This window comes from Salmo salar, chromosome 13 (assembly GCF_965601325.2).
Source record: "Salmo salar chromosome 13, fSalSal1, whole genome shotgun sequence".
NCBI lineage: Eukaryota > Metazoa > Chordata > Actinopteri > Salmoniformes > Salmonidae > Salmo > Salmo salar.
The window spans coordinates 93,434,259-93,462,110 of NC_138303.1; the positions used below are offsets into that span (position 1 = coordinate 93,434,259).

Here is a 27,852-nt window from a genome sequence, read left to right on the forward strand (position 1 = left end):
ATATGCCTTTTAAGGAGGAATATATTGCAAAGCACAAACAATAGATTACAAATCAATAAACGTTTTAAATAGCCCGAGCTACAAAATTACAAATTGCACCAGATTAAAACAAGTTGTTACCTCAACTCTTGGTTAGCTTTGAACACTGAGTGCAATAGGGCTAATCGTGAGAACATAGAGAGAGAGAGAGAGAGAGAGAGAGAGAGAGAGAGAGAGAGAGAGAGAGAGAGAGAGAGAGAGAGAGAGAGAGAGAGAGAGAGAGAGACCTGTAACAAGGATGCTTTCCATCTCTCTGTACAGAAACAGAGTGCATCGGGGCGATATCAGACATACCTTGGTTACTGGTAGCCTATGGCAGCCCTTTTATCTTTACTTAACAATCTTCATCAAGCGAGCAAGGTAACATGCGATTAAGGATTACATTCACTTCTCATTAGTAACGCTTTGGTGTTTTGTTCCAGATTTTATGAAATAATCTCAAGTGGTGTGACTGAGGAGACCCAGATGGGGTATTAGCCTAGGCTACACTCGCTTCTTTTGTCCTCGATTGTACTACTGGCATCTGGAAACAAGCCCCGCGTTTAGAGCACTGGAGCGAGATATACTGCCATGCTGCTAAGGAGTAAGCAATCAGTCGCTGAGTAAGCAATCAGTTGGGGGCAGGAGTTCGCCCGACAATATCTTCTCTCTTGAACCAATTTGGAGAGGATGCCCTGGGCAATACAATGGAAATGTGATTCTACGTTGGCTTATTGTTTTTGACAGCCTTCTTGCCGACTCTTATCCCTGCAGCGAGGATGGTGCTCAATGGACAGCTCCTTTCATGCGCGGGAGCACTGAGGTGGCTATGACGAGACTACGTGCCAATACACATACACAAAGATTGGCCACCAAACTTGGATTGCACGTGTTATTCTTTCATGGGTAGATGCTGACGGATTCCTATCGGTTTCATGGCTGGGGCACGGCGGATAAAAACTTTGTTGACTGTAAACATCTGCGTTTTTGTGGGCATTATACTGTTCTCGATTTACTGCAGATTTCAGGATCGCTCAGAGGAATTCATGAAAAACGGCAGGACCACTGAGCAAAGATCTAACCGTAGAAATGGGAAAGTCGCTAACTTTGTGGACAAGCAGGCTATTCTTCAAAGGCTCGAGCATCTTGAGGACGTGGTCTACCATCAATTAAACGGTACATATATTTTTATTTTTTTTTCGTTATTTTACCAGGGAAATTGACTGAGAACACGTTCTCATTTGCAGCAACAACCTGGGGGAATAGTTACAGGGGAGAGAGGAGCCAATTGGAAACTGGGGATAATTAGGTGACGATGATGGTTTGAGGGCCAGATTGGGAATTTAGCCAGGACACCAGGGTTAACACTCCTACAATAAGTGACATGGGATCTTTAATGACCTCAGAGAGTCAGGACACCCATTTAACATCCCACTACACAGGGAAATGTCGCCAATCACTGTCCTGGGGCATTGGGATATTTTTTATTTTAGACGAGAGGAAAGAGTGCCTCCTACTGGCCCTCCAACACCACTTCCAGCGCATCTGGGCTCCCATCCAGGGACTGACCAGGACCAACCCTGCTTAGCTTCAGAAGCAAGCCAGTAGTGGGATGCAGGGTGGTATGCTGCTGGCTATGATTGATTGATGTGATCATGAACATCAAGAGTCAGCTTGGTGTAACTTTATTTCACCCCATGTCAGGGCTTTATTAATGAATTGCATAGTGCTTCGAGTAAATGCATTTTACAGTGTTTCGTGGATTTGCCACATCTCAGGTGCCATACTTACCTGGTAAAATAACGGTAAAATTAAATAAATAAATAAAATACAACCCAATGGGTATCGTACTTCTCTTATCTTGGAATAACTGATCAACCTGGCCTGCATCTACCTCATCCATATTTACAGTACCATACCTAGCTTCACTTTCAGCCCACATGTCTACCCTGCTTTTCAATCATCCAAAAATAACCTAGACAAAGGGCTGTTTTCCTTCCAAAATACTAGCATTATACAAGTCTAATCCATATGGAGAGTATAGTTTGTTTTATATAACAATTAATTGTGGATCATTAAAACTATTACAGTATATAGACTGTGTGACTGGCCATAATTAAATATTTTTTATTAGATCGGGGTGGCCAATACTTACTGGAAGATACTAATAAGGTGCTCATCAGCAGCTTGATTAGCTGAATCAGATGTGTTTTAGAGGACTGTCTGGAAACAAAAGCCTGCACATCCAGTAGCTCTCCATGGTTAATGTCCATGGCCACTCCATGGCCCCTCTTTTTAGCACCTAAAATATTTAATAACATTCTCTTTGAGGAGTATAATTAAAATCCATTACAAAGCAGTTTAGAAGGATGGATGATGTGTCAGCCTTAATAGATGGGTCTCAATCTTGCTCCAAACAATTGTAAAGGACAATATCACCTCTTCTTTTACTGCACAAGGACTAAGGACTAAAATCAATGAATAACAAAGTCACCCAAGAAGAAATCTCTATACCCCACTGTCCTGAGGTTATATAATAATAAATAAATAATAGTACATTTAATTTGTTTACTGCTTTTCATTAGTGTTATCTCAAAGCTCTACATAGGCAAAAATACAAACAATGATAACAATAAAATACAAAAAATGATATAAACATCATACATTTAGAATCAAAGCAGGAATAGCAATTCTGAATCCTAAAAGGACTTTCCAGATTAGGACTATAAAATAGAAAGTCAGTAGAAATATGTTGTTTTAAGCAGGGGTGCAACTTTCACTGGGGACAGGGGGACATGTCCCCCCACATTCTGAAATTGCATTTTTGTCCCCACCAGTTGTATCATTGAAATGTGATACAAAACGAAGGAACGGTGTGCTTTAGGACCTGTGGGCGACGTAGGCTGTTTGGAGTGTTTATCCGGCTGGATAAAAAACAATAATAATAATGCATGTCCCACCACTTCTAAAACCAAAGTTGCGCCCCTGATTTTAAGGCCCGTTTTAAAAGATCCGATTGATGAAGCAGCTCTCAGATGGTCAGGGAGAGCATTCCATAGGCGAGGGGCAAGGGAGCAGAAGGCTCTGTCCCCCATAATATGGAGACGTGTCTTGGGGACTTGAAGAAGTAGGTAGCTGCTGGAGCGAAGAGGGCGAGGTGATGCGCACTGTATCTCCAGTGCGCATTCATAGCCCAGTGCGCTCCGTGCCTGCGCCCCGCATTTGCTGTGCTAGAGTGGGCATTCAGCCAGGACGGATTGTGCGGGCTCAGCGCTCCTGGTCTCCAGTACGCCTCCTCGGTTCAGGATATCCTGCGCCAGCTCTACGCACTATGTCACCAGTGTGCCTTCACAGCCCAGTTCGTCCTGTGCCGGCGCCCCGCACTTGCCGGGCTAAAGTGAGCATCCAGCCAGGACGGGTTGTGCCAGCCCTACGCTCCAGACCTCCAGTGCGCCTCCACGGCCCAGTATGTCCTGCGCCAGCTCTACGCACTCTGTCGCCAGTGCGCCTTCACAGCCCAGTTTGTCCTGTGCCAGCGCCCCGCACTTGCCGGGCTAAAGTGAGCATCCAGCCAGGATGGGTTGTGCCAGCTCCGCGCACCCGGTCTCCAGTGCGTCTCTCCAGCCTGGTACGCCCTGTGCCTGTTCCACGCACCCGGCCTCCAGTGTGTCTCCCCAGTCCGGTGAGACCTGTTCCGGCTCCATGTACGAAGCCTCCAGTGATGATCCATGGTCCGAAGCCTCCAGTGATGATCCATGGCACGAAGCCTCCAGTGATGATCCATGGCCCGGAGCCTGTAGTGATTATCCATGGCACGAAGCCTCCAGTGATAATCCATGGCCCGGAGCCTCCAGTGATAATCCATGGCACGAAGCCTCCAGTGATGATCCATGGCCCAGAGCCTGTAGTGATGATCCATGGCACGAAGCCTCCAGTGATAATCCATGGGCCGGAGCCTCCAGTGATGATCCATGGCACGAAGCCTCCAGTGATGATCCATGGCACGAAGCCTCCAGTGATGATCCATGGCGCGGAGCCTGTAGTGATGATCCATGGCACGGAGCCTGCAGCGACGGCCCCCAGTCCGGAGTCTGCAGCGACAGTCCCCAGTCAGGAGCCTCCAGCGACGGTCTGCAGTCCAGAGCCTCCAGAGACGGCCTGCAGTCAAGAGCCTCCAGCGACAGTCCCCAGTCAGGAGCCTCCAGCGACGGTCTGCAGTCCAGAGCCTCCAGAGACGGCCTGCAGTCAAGAGCCTCCAGCGACAGCCTGCAGTCCAGAGCCTCCAGCGACGGTCTGCAGTCCAGAGCCTCCAGCGACGGTCTGCAGTCCAGAGTCTCCAGCGGCGGTCTGCAGTCCAGAGTCTCCAGCAGCGGTCTGCAGTCCAGAGTCTCCAGCGGCGGTCTGCAGTCCAGAGCCTCAGCGGCGGTCTGCAGTCCAAAGCCTCCATTGGCGGTCTGCAGTCCAGAGCCTCCAGTCCACAGCCTACAGCGGCGGTCTGCAGTCCAGAGCCTCCAGCTGCGGTCTGCAGTCCAGAGCCTCCAGCGGCGATCGGCAGTTCAGAGCCTCCAGCGGGGATTACCACTTTTCCCACTGAGTTTTTGTGGGATCTTGTTTTTGTATAGCTGCTTTATAGCCTGCAGAACTTTACATTTGTTTTTGTATTTCGTTGTTTTGACGGTGTTCATTTAAATAAAGAGAAAATGTTCGCCTGCCACGCTGCACCTTGGTCTCATCCTTCAGACGAACGTAACATACGTGCTATTGTTTGTACAGATGAATGTGGTACCTTCAGGCGTTTGGAAATTGCTCCCAAGGATGAACCAGACTTGTTGAGGTCTACAATTTTTTTTCTGAGGTCTTGCAGATTTCTTTTGATTTTCACATGATGTCAAGCAAATAGGCATTGAGTTTGAAGGTAGGCCTTGAAATAAATCCACAGGTACACCTCCAATTGACTCAAATTATATCAATTAGCCTATCAGAAGCTTCTAAAGCCATGACATCATTTTCTGGAATTTTCCAAGCTGTTTAAAGGCACAGTCAACTTAGTGTATGTAAACTTCTGACCCACTGGAATTGTGATACAGTGAATTATAAGTGAAATAATCTGTCTGTAAACAATTGTTGGAAAAATTACTTGTGTCATGCACAAAGTAGATGTCCTAACCGACTTGCCAAAACTATAGTTTGTTAACAAGAAATTTGTGGAGTGGTTGAAAAAACGAGTTTTAATGACTCCAACCTAAGTGTATGTAAACTTCCGACTTCAACTGTATCAGATATAAAGTTTATATATCAGGCCTCAGTGATGAAATTCAACGCCAGATAGTGACATTTCTGCAGCAGGTTTGGTATTTGGTATTTTTGGTATTTTATTAGGATCCCCATTAGCTGTTGCAAAAGAAGCAGCTACTCTTCCTGGTGTCCACACAAAATATGAAACATGACATAATACAGAACATTAATAGACAGCTCAAGGACAGAACTACATAAACATTTTTTAAAGGCACAGGTAGTCTACATATCAATGCATACACACAAACTATCTAGGTCAAATAGGGGAGAGGCGTTGTGCTGTGAGGTGTTGGTTTATCTGTGTTTTGAAACCAGGTTTGCTGTTTATTTGAGCAATATGAGACAGAACGGAGTTCCATGCAATAATGGCTCTATATATAATTTATTGAATTTGTTCTGGATTTGGGGACTGTGAAAAGACCCCAGGTAGCATGTCTGGTGGGGTAAGTGTGTGTGTCAGAGCTGTGTGTAAGTGGACTATGCAAACAATTTTGGATTTTCAACACATTGTTTCTCATAAAAATAAGAGAGACTGATATGCATAGTATTTATCACAGCCCTCTGATTACAATGTAAAAACTGTTAATTGATGAAGAGCTGAAAAATTGTATGGTTGAGAGGGATGAGGCAAAATAAGTCTGGCTGCCCAACCGATTGGCAAACTTATTGCAAATTGAGAAATCATGTGACTAAACTAAATAAAAAGAAGAAACTACACTATGAAATCAAGATAAATGAAATAAAGAATGATAGTAAAAAGCTTTGTAGCACCTTAAATGAAATTCTGGATCAAAGGGTAAACTCACCCTCATCATTCATTGCAACAGATTGCTCATTCATCACAAAACCAACAGATTTTGCCAACTACTTTAATAATTTTTTTAATTGGCAAGATTAGCAAACTTAGGCATAACATGCTAGCAGCAAATGCTGACACTACACATCCAAGTATATCTGACCAAATGATGAAAGACAAGCATTGTCATTTTAAATTCGGCTCAAATAGCCGACCAATCAGCCTGTTACCAACCCTTAGTAAACTTTTGGAAAAAATTGTGTTTGACCAGATACAATGCTATTTTACAGCAAACAAATTGACAAAAAACTTTCAGCATGCTTATAGAGAAAGACATTCAACAAGCACATCACTTACACAAATGACTGATGATAGGCTGAGAGAAATTGATGATAAAAAGATTGTGGGGGTTGTTTTGTTAGACTTCAGTCTAACATGTGTTAAACTAACATGTGTTTCTCAAACTAGACACTAATGTACTTGTCCTGTTGCTCAGTTATGCACCGGGGGCCTCCCACTCCTTTTTCTATTCTGGTTAGAGCCAGTTTGCTGTGTTCTGTGAAGAGAGTAGTACACAGCGTTGTATGAAATCTTCAGTTTCTTGGCAATTTCCCGCATGGAATAGCCTTGATTTCTCAGAACAAGAGTAGACTGATGAGTTTCAGAAGAAAGTTATTTGTTTCTGGCAATTTTGAGCCTGTAATGGAACCCACAAATGCTGATGCTCCATATACTCAACTAGTCTAAAGAAGGACAGTTTTATTGCTTCTTTAATCAGTACAACAGTTTTCAGCTGTGCTAACATAAGTGCAAATGGGTTTTCTAATGATCAATTAGCCTTTTAAAATGATAAACTTGCATTAGCTAACACAACATGCCATTGGAACACAGGAGTGATGGTTGCTGATAATGGGCCTCTGTACGCCTATGCAGATATTCCATAAAAAATCTGCCGTTTCCAGCTACAATTGTCATTTACAACATTAACAATGTTCACACTGTATTTCTGATCAATTTGATGTTATTTTAATGGACAATCTTTTTTCTTTTCTTTCAAAAACAAGGGCATTTCTAAGTGACCCCAAACTTTCAAACGGTAGTTTATGTGTTATGGCTTTTCAACCTCTGCCATATCATGGATTCAGAGCTATCTATCTAATATAACTCAAAGGGTTTTCTTTAATGGAAGCTTCTCTAATGTCAAACATGTAAAGTGTGGTGTACCGCAGGGCAGCTTTCTAGGCCCTCTACTCTTTTCTATTTTACCAATGACCTGCCACTGGCATTAAACAAAGCATGGGTGTTCAAGTATGCTGATGATTCAACTATATATGCATCAGCAAACACAGCTAATGAAGTCACTGAAACCCTTAACAAACAGTTGCAGACTGTTTTGGAATGGGTGGCCAGTAATAAACTGGTCCTGAACATCTCTAAAATGAAGAGCATTGTATTTGGTACAAATCATTCCCTAAGTCCTAGACCTCAGCTGAATCTGGGAATGAATGGCGTGGCTGTTGAAGAAGTTGAGGAGACTAAATTACTTGGCGTTACCTTAGATTGTAAACTGGCCTGGTCAAAACATATAGATTCAACGGTTGTAAAGATGGGGAGAGGTCTGTCTGTAAAAAAGATATCCTCTGCTTTTTTGACACCACACTCCAAAAAGCAAATTCTGTTTATTCCAACAGTTTGCTAAGAGTTGGCAGCAAAATTATAGGTCTGTTGTTTGAACCAGTGAAGGCCGCTTTACCACTCTTGGGTAGCGGAATTACTCTGGCTTCCCTCCAGGCCTGAGGACAAAGACTTTCCTCTACGCTCAGATTAAAAATGTGGCTATAAGGGGAACATAATTCCTCGAATGCAGTCCTTGAGAAGATCACAAAGTTGAAATATGAATACAATACCATTCTTTCGAAATGGGTGGGCTCTTTACTTGCTAGAACGCAACAAAGTTATTTTGAACTGGGTGACAAACCACATAAATGATTAGCAAGACAGCTAAAGCATGTACAGGCATCTAGAGCTATTCACAAAATAAAAGACAAGAAGGGTAAAATAGTAACAGATCCGCAGGATATTAATAAATGCTTTGTGCAGTTTTACTCAGAGCTATATCAATCAAAATGCTATGCTACTGATCCACAAACTATGGAACGCTTTCTCACTGAATGTGAACTTCCTAAACTAGACAGGGGGCAGCTGATGCACTCGATGCTGGGATAACTTTAGAGGAAATGAACACAGCGATAGCACAATTTCCAAACAGCAAGGCCGCTGGGCCCGATGGATATGTAATAGAATTCTATAAGAAGTACTGCGCCAGTCTAGCTCTACTTATGTTGCGAATGTTTAAACAATCCAAAGAAAATGCCAAACTCCCGCAAACACTGTATGAGGCTACAATAGCACTGATCTTGAAAAAAGATAGAGATTCCATGGAGATGTCGTCTTATCGCCCCGTGTCGTTACTCCCCATAGAAAATAAGGTGTTGACAAAGATATTGGCAAACCGATTGAAAAAATATATTTCTGACATCATACACCCTGACCAGACAGGTTTTAGACCGGGCCGACATATATACTACAATTTGAGAAGCCTTTTCAATGTAATGCATCATGATCATAAAGTTGAGGCAGTGGTAATTGCTCTTGACGCAGAGAAGGCATTTGATCAGATTGAGTGGAAGTATATGATGTCGGTTCTGGAGCATTTCCGGTTTGGAAAGGAATTTATGAATTGGATAAGAATTATTTATGCACACCCAATGGCGTCCGTGGTAACCAACCAGGAAATGTCACAGTCATTCCGCCTGTTCAAGGGCTGCCGACAGGGGTGCCCTATTTCGCCTGCTCTCTTCGTTATAGCCATGGAACCCCTTGCTACGACGCATTCGTGCGTGTGCCGATATAGCTCCGGTTAAAATAAAAGACACGCAGCACAAAATGTCCCTATATGCAGACGATATTCTTTTGTTTTTATCCAAGCCCACAACTTCGATTCCCCCCTTACTTAACTTGATAAATACATTCGGCTCCTTCTCTGGCTACAAGATAAACTGCCAAAAAAGCGAATTGATGCCGATATCACAGCCTGTGGATATGCAATTTCTGCAATCTACCCCATTTAGAACAGTGATGGACAAGTTATCAAGCCTTGGCATTGTAGTGACAAGAGACCTTGTCAGCTATTGAAAGCGAATTGGGACATGAAAATTTATCAGCTTAAACAAAATATAGATTTTTTTGAAAACTCTGCTTATCTCCTTGGTTGGTCGTATAAACGCTATTAAAATGGTTGTCCTACCCAGGTTTCTTTACCTCTTCCAATGTCTACCCAATTTCATACCACAAAGCTATTTTAAGAAACTGGATTCAATAGTAATTCCATTTTTATGGGATAACAAGGCAGTCAGAATTTCAAAGAAGCATTTATGCAAGTACAAGATAGAGGGGGGCTTTGGCTTTACTCACTTTAAACTGTATTATTTGGCTGCTAATCTGAACATTGTGTCTTTCTGGAGGGAAAGTTTACCTGGGATGCGACAGAATGGTATGTCTTCATGGCTTTTGATTGAGCAGGCCTCCTGTCAACGTTCCTCACTCCCTGCACTTGTTAATAGTCCATCATATGTGAAAAAAGCCACTTATGACTCTAATCCAGTCATTTGTCACCCACTGTATACATTGACAGCCCGATTTGCCTGAATCACGCTTTCCACCCTGCATTGGATGAGGGAGAAGGGGTGGAGGGAGAAGGGGCTCACAACAATTGGTAACTTATGCATTCATGGTCAGTTAGCTTCATTTCAACATTTACAGGGAAAGGTCAACATGCCAACAACACATTTTTTCAGATACCTCCAAATCAGGAATTTCTTCAGGGCACATATCCCACACCATCTGTCTATCTCCTCATTTGAATTCCATGCTGTCACAGTTACCAGCCCTTTCAAGCTTAACATCCTTATCATTTATCGCCCTCCAGGTTCCCTTGGAGAGTTCATCAATGAGCTTGACGCCTTGATAAGTTCCTTTCCTGAGGATGGCTCACCTCTCACAGTTCTGGGTGACTTTAACCTCCCCACGTCTACCTTTGACTCATTCCTCTCTGCCTCCTTCTTTCCACTCCTCTCCTCTTTTGACCTCACCCTCTCACCTTCCCCCCCTACTCACAAGGCAGGCAATACGCTTGACCTCATCTTTACTAGATGCTGTTCTTCCACTAATCTCATTGCAACTCCCCTCCAAATCTCCGACCACTACCTTGTATCCTTTTCCCTCTTGCTCTCATCCAACACTTCTCACTCTGCCCCTACTCGGATGGTATTGCGCCGTCCCAACCTTCGCTCTCTCTCTCCCGCTACTCTCTCCTCTTCCATCCTATCATCTCTTCCCTCTGCTCAAACCTTCTCCAACCTATCTCCTGATTCTGCCTCCTCAACCCTCCTCTCCTCCCTTTCTGCATCCTTTGATTTTCTCTGTCCCCTATCCTCCAGGCCGGCTCGGTCCTCCCCTCCTGCTCCGTGGCTCGACGACTCACTACGAGCTCACAGAACAAGGCTCCGGGCAGCCGAGCGGAAATGGAGGAAAACTCGCCTCCCTGCGGACCTGGCATCCTTTCACTCACTCCTCTCTACATTCTCCTCTTCTGTCTCTGCTGCTAAAGCCACTTTCTACCACTCTAAATTCCAAGCATCTGCCTCTAACCCTAGGAAGCTCTTTGCTACCTTCTCCTCCCTCCTGAATCCTCCTCCCCCTCCCCCCCCCCCTCCTCCCTCTCTGCGGATGACTTCGTCAACCATTTTGAAAAGAAGGTTGACGATATCCGATCCTCGTTTGCTAAGTCAAACAACACCGCTGGTCCTGCTCACACTGCCCTACCCTGTGCTTTGACCTCTTTCTCCCCTCTCTCTCCAGATGAAATCTCGCGTCTTGTGACGGCCGGCCGCCCAACAACCTGCCCACTTGACCCTATCCCCTCCTCTCTTCTCCAGACCATTTCCGGAGACCTTCTCCCCTTCCTCACCTCGCTCATCAACTCATCCTTGACCGCTGGCTACGTCCCTTCCGTCTTCAAGAGAGCGAGAGTTGCACCCCTTCTGAAAAAACCTACACTCGATCCCTCCGATGTCAACAACTACAGACCAGTATCCCTTCTTTCTTTTCTCTCCAAAACTCTTGAACGTGCCGTCCTTGGCCAGCTCTCCTGCTATCTCTCTCAGAATGACCTTCTTGATCCTAATCAGTCAGGTTTCAAGACTGGGCATTCAACTGAGACTGCTCTTCTCTGTGTCACGGAGGCTCTCCGCACTGCTAAAGCTAACTCTCTCTCCTCTGCTCTCATCCTTCTAGACCTATCTGCTGCCTTTGATACTGTGAACCATCAGATCCTCCTCTCCACCCTCTCCGAGTTGGGCATCTCCGGCGCGGCCCACGCTTGGATTGCGTCCTACCTGACAGGTCGCTCCTACCAGGTGGCGTGGCGAGAATCTGTCTCCGCACCATGCGCTCTCACCACTGGTGTCCCCCAGGGCTCTGTTCTAGGCCCTCTCCTATTCTCGCTATACACCAAGTCACTTGGCTCTGTCATATCCTCACATGGTCTCTCCTATCATTGCTATGCAGACGACACACAATTAATCTTCTCCTTTCCCCCTTCTGATAACCAGGCGGCGAATCGCATCTCTGCATGTCTGTCAGACATATCAGTGTGGATGACGGATCACCAGCTCAAGCTGAACCTCGGCAAGACGGAGCTGCTCTTCCTCCCGGGGAAGGACTGCCCGTTCCATGATCTCGCCATCACGGTTGACAACTCCCTTGTGTCCTCCTCCCAGAGTGCTAAGAACCTTGGCGTGATCCTGGACAACACCCTGTCGTTCTCCACTAACATCAAGGCGGTGACCCGATCCTGTAGGTTCATGCTCTACAACATTCGCAGAGTACGACCCTGCCTCACACAGGAAGCGGCGCAGGTCCTAATCCAGGCACTTGTCATCTCCCGTCTGGATTACTGCAACTCGCTGTTGGCTGGGCTCCCTGCCTGTGCCATTAAACCCCTACAACTCATCCAGAACGCCGCAGCCCGTCTGGTGTTCAACCTTCCCAAGTTCTCTCACGTCACCCCGCTCCTCCGCTCTCTCCACTGGCTTCCAGTTGAAGCTCGCATCCGCTACAAGACCATGGTGATTGCCTACGGAGCTGTGAAGGGAACGGCACCTCCATACCTTCAGGCTCTGATCAGGCCCTACACCCAAACAAGGGCACTGCGTTCATCCACCACTGGCCTGCTGGCCCCCCTACCTCTGAGGAACCACAGTTCCCGCTCAGCCCAGTCAAAACTGTTCGCTGCTCTGGCACCCCAATGGTGGAACAAGCTCCCTCACGACGCCAGGACAGCGGAGTCAATCACCACCTTCCGGAGACACCTGAAACCCCACCTCTTTAAGGAATACCTAGGATAGGATAAAGTAATCCTTCTAACCCCCCCCCCCCCCCCTTAAAAGATTTAGATAGATGCACTATTGTAAAGTGGTTGTTCCACTGGATATCATAAGGTGAATGCACCATTTTGTAAGTCGCTCTGGATAAGAGCGTCTGCTAAATGACTTAAATGTAAATGTAAATGTAATGTAAATGTATGGCATTAAGCCAAATAGTCCTACATTAGATAGCCTGATCCTTGTCAAACCCCATTCAAAAGGGTCGGCCTCTAGACTGTATGATGTGCTACAGGCCCACACAGAGGTATCCACAGACACTATTAAAAAGGCTTTGGAACAAGAACTTCGTTCAGAAATGACAGATGAGGACTGGGTAGAAGCTCTCAGGAATATAAACCACAGTTCAGTGAATGCCAGACACAACCTTGTTCAGTTTAAGGTGATACACAAGTTACATTACTCAAAAGTAAAACTGCATAAAATATTCCCGGACATCTCACCACTGTGTGAGAGGTGCAAGCAGGATGAGGGGACGTTGACCCACTTATTTTGGACATGTCCTAAGTTACATGCTTACTGGGCTCTCATTTTTGATTACTTATCTTCAATAGAGTTATAGCCCCAGACCCATTGATCGCTCTGTTTGGCACAGTTGATGGGAATAACCAGGAGGGAAAGGCTGTCTCTCTTTGTACTCTATAAGCCAAAAGGCTCATATTGCAATTTTGGAAATTGGAGACTGTACCTACCTTTGAAATGTGGTTACGGGATTTAGGGAATGTAATACATATGGAAAAGATTTGATACAATATCTCCAATAGAAGTCCAATGTTTTACAAAATATGGCAGCTGATACTGGATAAATGGTCTAGTCCCGCATTAACTGGGTTGATGATCTGCTGCTACTCTGTGCTGTACTCCACTCAATATTTATTTTTGGCTTAACTACACTGCTTGTAATGACTATATGCTGTCTTCTTATACATGTACCACCTAATAGGATTTTGTTTTATTTTACATATGTGTGAATTAAGGTTTGTTTTGTCCTCTAAAATTAGCCATCCCATTCAACAGTACAATGAATGTCAATGTCTGTAATGCTGTCTTTTAAAAAAAAATGTTTTATTGGAAAATAATAAACATATTATTTAAAAAAAATGTGGCTATAGAGTCAGCTACCATCCTCAGTAGCTTTCCATCTAAGTTTTCAATGCCAGGAGGTTTGTCATTATTGATCGATAACAATTTTTCCACCTCTCCCACACTAACTTTACAAAATTCCAACTTGCAATGCTTTTCTTTCATTATTTGTTTTTTTATGCATGAATACAATGGCTCAATGTTCGTTATTGGCATTTCCTGCCTAAGTTTGCCCACTTTGCCAATGAATAAATCATACAAATAATTGTCAACATCAAATGATTTTGTGATGAATAAGCCATATGATTCAATGAAAGATGGAGTTGAATTTGTCTTTCCGCAAATAATTTCATTTAAAGTACTCCAAAGTTTTTCCCCCCATCATTCTTTATATCATTGATCATGGCTTCATAATACAGTGTCTTCTTATTTTTGTTGAGTTTAGTCACATAATTTCTCAATTTGCAGTAAGTCAGCCAGTCAGATATGCAGCCAGACTTATTAGCCACTCCTTTTGCCCCGTCTCTTTCAACCATACAGTTTTAACATCCCTCATCAATCCATGGAGCCTTAACAGTTTTAACAATCATTTTTTTAACAGGTGCATGTTTATCAATAATTGAAAGAAGCAATTTCATAAATTCAAGTGCAGCGTCTGGTGCTCCTCATTAATTACATCAGACCAACAAATATTTTTAACACCATCCACATACTGTAAGAGTCACAGCTAAATCTTTTGTATGATCTCTTATACACTATTTTAGCCCCAGCTGTTGGAACTTTGGCTTTCCTGGATATATCCACTATATTGTTATCACTGCATCCCATGGGTACGGATACAGCTTTAGAACAAAGTTCTATAGTATTAGTAAAAATGTGATCGATACATGTGGATGATCTTGTTCCTGTAGTGTTTGTAAACACCCTGGTAGGTTGATTAATAACCTGAACCAGATTACAGGCACTGGTTACAGTAAGAAACTTCCTCTTGAGTGGACAGCTTGATAAAAACCAGTCAATATTCAGGTCCCCAAGAAAGTAGACATCTCTGTTTACATCACATACACTATCAAGCATTTCACACATATTATTTAGATACTGACTATTATCACTTGGTGGCCTATAGCGACACCCCAAAAGAAAAGGCTTTAGATGTGCCAAGAGAACCTTCAACCACAACACTTCAATAACACTTGACATGAGATCTTCTCTAAGCATTACAGGGATATATCTCTATATACAGCAACACCTCCCCCATACGCATTTATGTCTCTTCTGTAGATGTTATATCATTGTATTGCTACTGCTGTATCATCAAACTATTTATCTAAGTGAGTCTCAGAAATGGCTAATATATGAATGTTATCTGATGTTAGCAAGTTATTGAATTCATTATTTATGTGGGCTATTTTCAGCGCTTTCCTGGGAAGCTTATCAGAGATAGACATAATACTGAAAAGAGCAAACAAAGCAAGAGAGAAAAATATGTACATTCAGCTGTCCATTAATCAATTAATTTATATTTTTGTTCGTTTAAAAGATCCTTTACCTGTGATAAAGAGACACCACTGTCCTCAACAGTACTTCCGCCGGCTATGGTCTTTGTCATGGTAGCTAGCAAGGTAGATTACGCTGTTACTCCTCGCAGTTCCAGACAGGGCAGGTCACAGGGAAGATTGAAAACAACAAATAGCAGGGATCTAGACAGCCACAAAACCGGGACTATCCACGGTCTCAGCCACAATGGCTAACCGCGTCGCGGGCTGTGTTCAAGCCCTCAAGAAAACCCAGTTAGCTTGATATGCAGCTAGCTAGCTGCAACACATAGCTGAAATGCCAAATAGCTAATCAGACCTGTCCTTGATTGGCAGGATCACTGAACAGAGACTAGCAGTCCCAGCAACTGATGCCAACTGCGTCGCAGGATCCAAAGGGTTTGACTATTAAGGATGTAGGATCTTAATTTGATCACTCTTTTGTAGCTGAGAATTTTCCTGAACTGCAGGATATGCAGATGAGCTTCGGGATTTACATAAATTCTCTGAAAACCCGCACTAACACTAAATGTTCAAATCCTGTTGCTGCAGGATTATTTTACTGTGACAATATAGGTAAAATTAAGATCCTACATCTGTATACCACATTTACAGATTCATCTTCAGTATCCAATGTGGTGTTTGTCTGATCCATTTGCTTTCTAAAATCCACCTCAAGGGACAAGCTAATTTAATCATTTAATTAATGCAATAATTAAGTTTCGACTATGTCACTTTGACACTTATTATCAGTGTTTAAATGCATAATCAGTTCAGAAATTGGATTAGCAAGATGCCAGGTCCTGCTGTAATACTGACAGTATAAGCCATTCTACTCACATTACAAGTCAGTCATCCTGTCCCCTTGTTGTGTATTCCTCTCCACTAGTAGAGTCTAGATAAAGAATAATAATAACAACCTTGAGCTTCCTTCTACCTGGCTCTCCTGTTTGTCAGTCAGACTGGGAGTTTCTGAAGATGATTTTTAGTATTATTTCATCCAGTAGACATGTCAATTATTTCCCCTGTCTACATTTCAATTGCCAACTCTCCAATTCATCTAGATGCTCACATTTTGTTTAGTTTCTCAACGGAAAAGAGACAGCTCAAATTATTGACGAATTGAGATGAAAGGTGTAACAGCTTGCTGGCACCTCAGACAGCAAAATGAGTCTAACATTTTCCTCTGAATTTCCACAGGGCTGGGAAAGCCGGTTGGATTGCTGGAGGGACAAATGAGTCTGAGACAGTGGGAGGCCAGGAACCCTGCAACCCTGAGAAACCCTGTCCGTGACCCAGATGGGGGAAAGTACAAAGATTATGGCTACAACGCACAGCTGAGCAATCAAATCCCGCTGGATAGATCCATTCCCGACTACAGGCCGAAAAAGTAGGTCCTAAACCCTGCCCTCACAGCTTGAAAAACAAAAGATAACATTTGAGTTTAGGGCACTGATGTGACAGCTTCTCACTAAATTGTGTTGACAGGTGCAAGCTGATGACTTACCCAGATGACCTCCCTCAGATGACGGTGGTGTTCATCTTTGTAAACGAGGCCTTGTCTGTGATCCTACGGTCAGTCCACAGCCTGGTCAGTCACACACCTGCATACATCCTCAAGGAGATCATCCTGGTGGACGACAACAGTGACAGTGGTAACTCAAGGGCTTTTTCAGTGCTTGTGTGTGTGTGTATGTGTGTGTGGACGTGTTTAACTATACTTGTGGGGACCACAAGAATTGTAAACTAATAACAATTGGACCATCTGGGGAGATTTTGGTAGTCCCCACAAAGTCAAATGCTATTTCTAGTGGGTTTAGGGTTAAGGTTAGAATTAGTGTTAGGGTTAGAATTAGGTTTAGGGTTAGCAGCTAGGGTTAGTTTTAGGGTTAGGCGCTAGGTTTAGATTTAGGGTTAGGGTTAGGTTTTGGTGTTAAGGTTAGGGTTTGGGTTATGGTAATGTTTAGGGTTAGGGGTTAGGGAAAATAGTATTTGGAATGGGACTGAATTGTTTGTCCCCACAAGGTTAGTTATACAAGACTGTGTGTATGTGCGTGGGTGTGTGTGTGTGTGTGTGTGTGTGTGTGTGTAAGCGTGACAGAGAGTGAGAGAGACTTCCCTGAAATGATTGTTTTCTAGTTTTTGCTCCAACACTTGATTCTTTGTTTGTTTTTTTCAGTGGATCTAAAGCTGAACCTGGATCAGTATGTGAATAAGAATTATCCAGGCCTAGTGAAGATTGTCAGAAATAGCAGACGAGAGGGACTTATACGGGCCAGAATCCTTGGATGGAAAGCAGCCACTGCACCAGTTGTTGGCTTCTTTGACGCACATGTTGAGTTCAACACAGCATGGTGAGAAAGAGATTCTTATTTTCCCTCAGATTGAAAAGGAGTTTAAAATAATCTCATGCATTATCAATCAATCAGATGCAGATTCTTCCCAACACTGTGGTGCAACACTCATATGTCCTCCAATATGTAGCAACATACTGTACTATTATAAGCCTGGAATTCATTACACTGAGACCTGCTGATAGAGTTTGTGCGTTTGAGTCTTAAGACAGTCTGACAGAACAAGAGCACTCTTATTTGCATATCAGAGGTATTCCTTTCCTTCAGTAATGGAAAGACAAGGAGGTACAGTAGTCACTGCAATCCATCTTCACCACGCCACTTTGGAAAGAGCAATTCATTCATGAAAGGTTACACTAACTCTCAGAGGTTATCCCTATTTGTTCTAAAATGATATTGCAGCTCTAAAATGTAGACTCCTTGGCAGGTAGCCTAGTGGTTAGAGCGTTGGACTAGTAACTGAAAGGTTGCAAGATCAAATCCCCAAGCTGACAAGGTAAAAATCTGTCGTTCTGCACCTGAACAAGGCAGTTAACCCACTGTTCCTAGGCCGTCATTGAAAATAAGAATTTGTTCTTAACTGACTTGCCTAGTTAAATAAAATAAATTTGCACTCTTTGCTAATGTTATGACCACGTTGGAAAATTCTCTCTGATTGTATCAGTAAATTAGTTTTACACAGAACCATGTGTCCCATGTGAGGCCATCAGCCTGAGCGTTTCACTACAGCCGTAATACAGAGAACTGCTAGCTACATATATTAATATTGATTTAGTTTTGATCTCTGGAACAGGCGTGAAATGGGAAAGGAGGTGTCAAGTGAAGGGAAAAATGAGAAGTGCACCTCCCTCTGCTAGCAGTGAGACGTCAGGATGTTTTGATGATGATGAACTATTTGAACAGACTGCGGTGGTCCCGTTTCCCACCTGGGAACAGATGAGATGACAGAAACATGATTTACTGTCATGCTTTCCTTTCATGTCAGCACGTACACTACATCTACAGCAGGGGTACTCAAGTACTATTTGAAAAGGTCTGCCCTTACAAAAAAACACGTGAAATTTGCAGTTTCACATGTGAAAACTTGTCAAATTTGCAGTTTCACATGTAAAAATCAATCACGTGAAAATCGAATTTGCAGTTTCACATGTAAAAATCAATCACGTGAAAATCGAATTTGCAGTTTCACATATAGAATTGCAACTTCACATGTCAAAATCGTATTTTCAGTTTCACATGTGAAAATCTAGCTTTCACATGTGGAATTACAATTCACATGTGGTGGTGAAATAGTGCTATTCTCCTCACATGTGAAAAGGTGGTGTTAACATATTGCTATGGAATTGGAATTGCAAATTCTGTAATGTAATTCTGTAAAAAGGTAACTTAGCCTGCCTGAGTATAATAATAAAGTAAATAGGTAACTATAATAATAAAAAATTATTCATCATTTCTGAGCCGTCAATTCGGGGTGTTACTGCTGCAGGCTCACGCCTGTCTTCTTCATATGTTGGTCAGTGACCTTTGGAAGAAGCTCAGTGAAAAGAACAGAGAAGTTAGCGCTCAGTGTCTCCTTATTTATAAAATTAGCGCTGTCAGAGTTAATCAGTTAACTCGAGTTAACTTTTCGCAATTTTTGTGTAAAAAAAAAGATTTATTGCATTGTCTGAAAGTGTTCAAAATACCCTGAAAACATTCAAAATACATCATCTATACAGCTATGTCAAAACAAGTCGACTTTGAGGTTAAAGAAAGTTACCTGATTTTGCTAACCGTTACTTTGGACAAAATCAAAACAGCAATATTCTTGCAATGCTTTTTGTATAAAAAACCTTAAATTACAGCTACATTTGAGCGAATTATGAATTTGCGATTAATAGTGATTAATCACAGCAAATCCTACGATAAACTCAATTACGTTTTTGAATCGTTTGACAGCCCTAGCTGACATTAAAATGTAAAAATGCACATGTGAAAGTGTAGCAGACATGAGTCAGTCAAGTTGCTCATGGTCATGTGATGAGGTAGCCCAGCCTGCAACTTCAAAATGATTGTTGGCCCTCTTGGTGGAATGGTCAAGATGTTGACTTCTCCCGTGGTAGACTGGGTTCTAATCCCACCAGTTACAAAAGCACATGTGCAATTTATAATCTCACATGTGAAATGTTGGGAAACCACATGTCTGAGTCATGTGAAAGATTAACATGGGAAAAATCTATGTGAAATTTCACACTTGTCTGAAAATCACCTGTCTGACTCATGAACATTATACATAAAAAAAATAAAGATGTGATTTGTTTGCACGTGTCCATTTATCAGCACAGTAAGAAACCCCCAGTTTTAAAATGTTGCAGTTTTAAAGCTAATTTCCTGCAATTCTACACATTTTGCCATATCTTGTGTGTTGATATAATAACTGGCTGACTCAGCAAAATCAATGGGATCCCCTGGCAAGGCTCCTGGGCAATTAATCTGGCCAATGTGGCTATGATACATAGCCTACAAGATGAAGATAAGTTAGGCCTACCTATCTAACATGAGCTAGTTGATCACATGGACATTTCTGACAGGCTATAAATAGCTCTCTAAGGTCTGTCAGTGAATGACATAACAAGAGGGAAACTGCCCATGCCCTACCACATTGTGAAATTGCACCCTGTTCATGATACTATTAAAACACTCAACAGCAGTAAGTTGAAAGCCCGACTGAGTTCCTAAAAACATCCGTATTGACCCTGTTCTGGGTCTGGATCTGGACCACTTGTTGAGTATGGTTGATATTGTACAGTTACCAGTAAACATCTCAAGCTCCTGATATTACAACATTTATAGAGGTACAACATGTGACTAAAATGTGTCTCCTTTCCTCCTTTGATAGGGCAGAGCCAATCCTAACAAGAATCAGGGAGGATCGAACACGTATTATTCTGCCGTCGATCGACAACATCAAGCACAACACGTTTGAGGTGCAGCAGTATGCTAACGCGGCCCATGGCTACAACTGGGGCCTGTGGTGTATGTACATCATCCCCCCTCAGGCCTGGCTGGACACAGGAGATCAGACGGCCCCCATCAGGTATGGGAAAAATATATATCTTAGATATTATTGGAGGCTATAAGGGCACAAGGCGAGACCCAGATGCAGACACGGGAGGCAGATGGTTTGAGTCTTTGATATTTATTATGATCCAAAAAGGTAGGCAAGAGAATGGTTGAGGACAGGCAAAAGGTCAAAACCAGATCAGAGTCCAGGAGGTACAGAGTGGCAGACAGGATCGAGGTCAAGGCAGGCAGAATGGTCAGGCAGGCGAGTACAGAGTCCAGAAACAGGCCAGGGTCAAAACTGGGATGACTAGAGAAAGAGGATAGAAAAAGCAGGCGCACGGGAAAACCACGCTGGTTGACTTGAACATACATGACAAACTGGCACAGAGAGACAGGAAACACAGGGATAAATACACCGGGGGAAATAAGCAACACCTGGAGGGGGTGGAGACAATCACAAGGACAGTTGAAACAGATCAGTGCGTGACAGGGGGCAGGTGCTTTGGCAGCACTCTGGTGCAATACTCTGATGTATGTTGTTTTACTGTAAATGAGGGCTTGAAAAACATGTTCTTAAAATATACAATATTTTACAACAAATTTTTGTACTGGGTAGTTATACAAGATGTAATTTCTCCTGTTCAGGACCCCTGCCATGATTGGCTGCTCCTTTGTGGTGAACAGAGAATACTTTAGAGAGATTGGCCTTCTAGACTCAGGCATGGAGGTGTATGGAGGAGAGAACATTGAGTTGGGCATGAGGGTAAGTTTCTAAGTGGTACATGCTTAAACTAAGAACTGAGGAAAATGTTGTGTAAAGTAATCCGTTAGTTTAAGCTTGATAAGATGCAAACCCTGTGATCCATGATGTGTTTGCCTAGTACAAAGATATTATAGAGCAACAAAATCATTAGGTCTTTGTGACTGGAGAGTTTAAGTGTTTGTGTGCTGGAAGTCATGAATGAAGTTCAATTTAGCTCCATCACAGTAAAAAGGATGTGGGTGTGATTTCATTTGAACGTAACTACAGCAAATTATTCTATTGATTTTGGCCTCATTTTCATTTGAGTGATCCAAATATATTTCAAAATCATTAAAAGGGATCGGCTGCCATTATCTGAAGTATGATTCAGAACAAGTTCAGTTTTACTAGCAAACAGAATGGAAAAATCCATCCTATCATTGACCTGAGGAGGTCCAAAAATAACTTAATCCTGATAGTTTCCGGTGATTTGGCATCAATGTCTTGTTATTGAAACATATGGGGTTGTTCTGACTAATTTCTCTCCCTTCATGTTGCAATCATGTTTTCTGTGTGGCTCTGCTGAGATCATTAAGTAGTCATTAGGCTCTAAGCATACAGGGAGACCAGTTGGCATGAATATGGATGAAAGCTATCCTGCACCGTGGCACCTGGTATTCTGCTGAATAACAAAAACATGCCCTTTTAGTGCACCAAAAACATTTGTGTCAAGTGATTTGTGAATTCTTTATTTCACAAAAGGTCTGTACCCATTTGGATTCCTTTACTCTGTAATAATATTACTGAGATAGTTTAAATGTTTTTGGGAGTGGACTATTTTGGTTTGTAGACAGTCAAAAAGTCTGCAGTGACATTGGTGTGGAAGTTGTGTCCCAGTGTGAGAATTGAATGTGATCCAGAACTCTGCAGTCACCTACCAGCGTCCCACTGGCACACAGGCTGGTGCGTTGGCATATTTTACACTTCATTGCCCCAGACATGATCGTTATGATGTGAGAGGCAGTGTGTGGGAAACGAGAGGACACACAGGAGACAGCAGGAGAGAGATGGATGTGGAGAGAGGGAGGGGTACGGAGAGGAGGAGAAGAGCCCATGTTTGCACCTATTACTGTCAGCGGGGAATAAAATTCAAAAAATGTGGTCCAGGTAGAAGAGACAGTGGGAGTGGAAGAGGGAGACGGCACAACAATAGAAACTCAATGAGAGAAAGTTGATTGTATCAAAAGAGATTTAAGCCATATAATACTATTGTGAGGTACCTCTCAGTGCTGTGCTCACAGCGCTGGAGTATGGAGAGGTACTCTAAAAAACAACTCTCTGTGCTGTGCTCACAGCGCTGGAGTATGGAGAGGTACTCTAAAAAACAACTCTCTGTGCTGTGCTCACAGCGCTGGAGTATGGAGATGTACTCTAAAAAACAACTCTGTGCTGTGCTCACAGCGCTGGAGTATGGAGAGGTACTCTAAAAAACAACTCTGTGCTGTGCTCACAGCGCTGGAGTATGGAGAGGTACTCTAAAAAACAACTCTGTGCTGTGCTCACAGCGCTGGAGTATGGAGAGGTACTCTAAAAAACAACTCTGTGCTGTGCTCACAGCGCTGGAGTATGGAGAGGTACTCTAAAAAACAACTCTGTGCTGTGCTCACAGCGCTGGAGTATGGAGATGTACTCTAAAAAACAACTCTGTGCTGTGCTCACAGCGCTGGAGTATGGAGAGGTACTCTAAAAAACAACTCTGTGCTGTGCTCACAGCGCTGGAGTATGGAGATGTACTCTAAAAACAACTCTCTGGCAACACCACCAGCACAGTATAATAATACACACAATGAAGTGACCCTTTGTCTGAAAAATGTCCAAGCAATTCAGCAACTAGGCAATTGCTGATTGTTAACAGCTCTCCATGTGCCTGTGGGCAATTGCCTCTGCAACTCTCTCAACAAGATTCATTTTTAGAATACAAAACTATATAGCTATTGTGCTCAGGGCAGGTTTTGGTCTTTCTTTCTTTCTTTCTTTCTTTCTTTCTTTCCTTTCTTTCTTTCTTTCTTTCTTTCTTTCTTTCTTTCTTTCTTTCTTTCTTTTTCTTTCTTGAACTGTCTATGTTATTGCTTAGGTATGGCAGTGCGGAGGGAGTATGGAGGTTTTACCTTGTGCTCGGGTGGCACACATTGAACGCACCAAGAAACCCTACAACAACGACATTGATTACTATGCCAAGCGCAATGCCTTGAGGGCAGCCGAGGTATGGATGGATGACTACAAATCCCATGTATACATGGCCTGGAATATCCCCATCAATGTGAGTCTAGTGTAGTTCCCTAAGGGAACAATATTTTACAGCTCAATTGCATCTACTAACTTCTGATCTTAATTGGTCATTGTTTTTGGTGCTGTGAATTGTTTTCTAACAAATCAGAACCCTGGGGTTGATTTTGGAGATGTTTCTGAGAGAATTGCCTTGAGGAAGAAATTGCAATGTCGCAGTTTCCAGTGGTATTTGCAGAATGTGTATCCAGAGATGCGAGTGTACAACGACACCATCACCTACGGCGAGGTGCGGAACAGCAAGGCCAGTGGCTATTGCTTAGACCAAGGACCAGATGATGACAACAGTCCAATTCTCTACCCGTGCCACGGCATGACATCTCAGGTCAGGGGATCTTCTGCTGTTTAACTTAAAACATTTTTTACATTTTTTTTAACTGTGACACAGGTAGGGTATATCCCAGGATTTTTCCTGTTTAAATATAGCTGGAGAAAATATGATCTTCTGGCTTTCTCTTACACAAGCGCTTACATTAGAAAACATAAATCACTTCCCCATACACCCTGCCCCCTCACACAAAACCACAATACATCATCCATCCCTGCACTTTTGCTTTCAAGCCCTTCCATTGTTCATCTCACAGTGGTTGTTTGTGATGTTATCTAGCTTGCTTTAGCATGGTATTTCTGTGATTTCCAAATGAATATGCTTGACACAAGCCAATTATACACTGTAAGGTTAGGCTATCCCTCTACTCAGAATAGTGCAGCAGCACCTGTGATGGGCTCTAACATCCTCTCTGGCATCTAGTTTCCTGAGTGTTGTTCACTATGAATAATTAAACCCTGGCTTTTGTAATCAACTGTGCCCTTCACTGTGAATGGATTGAAGCTAACTTTTGGCTTATGAAATTAAATATTAGGAGCTGTGTGAAATTAACTCGGCAGATAGGATCACTGGGTGTCATTTATCAAACATGCACTCAAACAAAGGTATGTGTGGTCCATTAAACTCATAAACAATTGAGCTTTCACCAGCATGGAACATACAGTCAACACCATATATACTGTGCATTCGGAAAGTATTCAGACCCCTTGACTTTTTCCACATTTTGTTACGTTACAGCCTTATTCTAAAATGTATTAAATAAACCCCCCCCCATCAATCTACACACAACACCCCATAATGACAAAGTGAAAACAGGTTTTTAGAAATGTTTGCAAAAAACGGAAATACCTTATTTACATAATTATTCAGACCCTGTCTGGTGGACAAGGGAGGAGGGCGGACGCCAAGTCTATGTGAGGGAATGTCAAGCTCATCACAGAGGCTTTGGGACTTTACTCAGGTAAAACTCGAATGTCTTGGCTTGTGGGGAAACAAGGAATCCTGCTATGAGGATCTGCTATGAAACTCGAAATTGAGCTCAGGTGCATCCTGTTTCCATTGATCATCCTTGAGATGTTTCTACAACTTGATTGGAGTCTACCTGTGGTAAATTCAATTAATCAGACATAATTTGAAAAGGCACACACCTGTCTATATAAGGTCCCACAGGTCCCACAAAAACCAAGCCATAGGGTCGAAGGAATTGTCCGTAGAGCTCCGAGACAGGATTCTGTTGAGGCTCAGATTCAAATCAAATCCAAAATACTGGAGTATAATTTTGCTTCACTGTCCAAATACATATGGTGTTGATACATGCACACATCCCTGTGATACCAAGGATACATTATCATTAGCTATTATTTCAGCCAATTACGCAGCAAAAATTTCAAGAGGCACTATTACTTACCTTTGTTTGTACTCAATGCGTCAAGAAAGATCTTTCTCATGAGACAGCTCAAGTATTATGTACACAATAACATGTACCACTTCTATGTACAGATGTATTAGAAACGTTTTGTAGTGTCCAACGACTATATGGGTGCTTGCATAGGAAGAATTTGTGTAAAACCTTTCATATTGACGTTTACCTGCCATTGACGTGATTTTTTTTTAGCTGGCCCGTTACACCTCAGCGGGGCTTCTGCAGCTTGGTCCCCTGGGCTCCACTACGTTCCTGCCCAACACCAAGTGTCTGGTGGATGAGGGACGAGGGCGGACGCCAAGTCTAAATAAATGTGAGGGAATGTCACGCTCATCACAGAGGCTTTGGGACTTTACTCAGGTAAAAAATGTCATGGCTTGTGGGGAAACAAGGAATCCTGCCTGCCAAATCTATATTGCTTGTTAATACTGCAATAATAATCACAGCTTGTTCCTCTTCCCTCTGTAGAATGGCCCAATAATCAGCAGAGACACTGGTCGTTGTTTGGAAGTAGAGATGTCTAGAGAGGCCAGCTTCGGCCTGCGCCTGGTGGTCCAGAGGTGCTCTGGTCAGAGGTGGACTATTAGGAACTGGATCAAACCTCCACGACACTGAGGGCGGTCTCATACTCAAAAAGGAGGTACACCATGTACAGGCCAGCTGATGTCTACAAAGGGACATGGGACCCTTAACTTGTATCACTTGTACTATCCTCTTCACAAAGATTGTGTTCCTTTGGATTGAGGCTATAGACTCTGTTGTCTGCTCCTGGAAAGGTCAAGGAATTTCAAAAGCATCTTAACACCAACCTTCAACATCTCAAGCACCTCAAGACCAAGTCATCACAAAGTATGGAGGATACATATCCCTACGAAGAACCATAGAATGTACCATATCCACTACAAAGATTGTCTAAGACAATGAGATTTGTGGTCTGTGATACTGAAGGATTTAGTATAAACGAACTGGCATCTCTTCACAAACCTGCACAGTAAAATCAATGGTGTACATTTAACTCTGAAACGTAAAATGTACACTATTTTCAGTAAACATATGAGTCCCACTGAACTGGTGTGCAATTAACACGTTTGAAAGTGTTAAAGATTTAACACTGTTGCAGTGCTCCACATTCAACTCTTAAAGTGTTCAAATGAACTTGATTGTGGTGTTTGCATAGCGCTATTGTAGAAAAATACGCAACACCTACAGTGTAAAACATAACACTTGGTTTAGAGCAGGGCTCTCCAGCCCTGTTCCTGGACAGCTACCGTCCTCCCGATTTTTGCGCCAACCCTAATCTGGTGCACCTGATTCTAATAATTAGCTGGTTGATAAGATGAATCAGGTTAATTACAACTGGGGTTGGAGCGAAAACCTACAGGAGGCTAGCTCTCCAGGAACAGGTTTAGAGAGCCCTGATTTAGAATAAACTGGACTCCCTTTGCTTAGTGCTGATGCTGTTACACTTTCTCAGTGTAAGAAATGAACAACTGTAGAGTTACAGTATATCATTTTCGGGTTTTAACACTGTTTGGTGTAAAGCCTCATTTGCATATTTCTTTGAGTGAATTGTAGAGTTACTACCCATGACTGTATTTGTTAGTGATTTGTTAGGTTATTGAATTCTTTAATTTTAAAGGCATGTGGCTTTCACCAAGTGAGTACCTAGGCAAATGCTATCATACACATTTTACTCTATGACAATACAATTCATACAGTGAGCTCTAAAAGTATTGGGACAGTGGTAAATATGTTGTTATTTTGGCTCTGTACTTCAGCACTTTGGATTTTAAATGATACAATGACTATAAGGTTAAAGTGCATACTGTCAGCTTTAATTTTATACTATTTGGATGCATTTGCTGTTTGTTTGGGTTGTGTTTAAGATGATTTTGTGCCCAATAGAAATGAATGGTAAATAGTGTATTGTGTCATTTTGGAGTCTTTTATTGTAAATAAGAGTGGTGTTGTAGTACTCAAGACAGTCCGGTTTCGGGACCACATATTGAGTGTCTCAGTCTTGTCTCGGTGTCGGATACATTTGTACTCGGTCTTGACTCGGTCTTGGACAGTGAGGACTCCTAATTTCTTCCCGATGCCAACCGAGACCAGCGGATTAAAAAGCTTCCATTCAGCCAGTGCATAAAACCGCTTTGTCAGGCCAAATATATACACTTCTTTCTTGAAACACTAATACAGTGCCTTGCAAAAGTATTTGTCCCTTGGCGTTTTTCCTATTTTGTTGCATTACAACCTGTAATTTGAATGGATTTTTATTTGGATTTCATGTAATGGACATACACAAAATAGTCCAAATTGGTCAAGTGAAATGAAAAAAACTACAAAAAAAAGTTGGAAAAGAATTAAATAAAAAGAAAAAACGG

General features: G+C 42.6%; 1 protein-coding gene across 1 annotated transcript; it reads left to right on the forward strand.

Annotated features, from left to right (window-relative positions):
• The first annotated feature begins 272 nt into the window (after window positions 1-272).
• On the forward strand, window positions 273-27,836 carry LOC106568205 (polypeptide N-acetylgalactosaminyltransferase 9). Its single transcript, XM_014138341.3, has 10 exons — window positions 273-1,194; window positions 16,431-16,620; window positions 16,719-16,885; window positions 17,410-17,584; window positions 20,463-20,660; window positions 21,275-21,392; window positions 23,506-23,691; window positions 23,809-24,042; window positions 25,661-25,828; window positions 25,937-27,836. Exons 1-10 carry the CDS (start codon window positions 954-956, stop codon window positions 26,081-26,083), a joined length of 1,824 nt encoding a protein of 607 aa, XP_013993816.1. The 5' UTR covers window positions 273-953; the 3' UTR covers window positions 26,084-27,836.
• The last annotated feature ends 16 nt before the right edge of the window (window positions 27,837-27,852 follow it).

Excerpts from the sequence above, each read along its gene's own strand:
- LOC106568205 (XM_014138341.3), top strand. The coding sequence starts at position 954 with ATGGCTGGGGCACGGCGGATAAAAACTTTGTTGACTGTAAACATCTGC. Across the intron at positions 16,621-16,718 it reads CCCGACTACAGGCCGAAAAA|GTGCAAGCTGATGACTTACC; the intron begins GTAGGTCCTAAA and ends TTGTGTTGACAG. Across the intron at positions 25,829-25,936 it reads GGCTTTGGGACTTTACTCAG|AATGGCCCAATAATCAGCAG; the intron begins GTAAAAAATGTC and ends TTCCCTCTGTAG.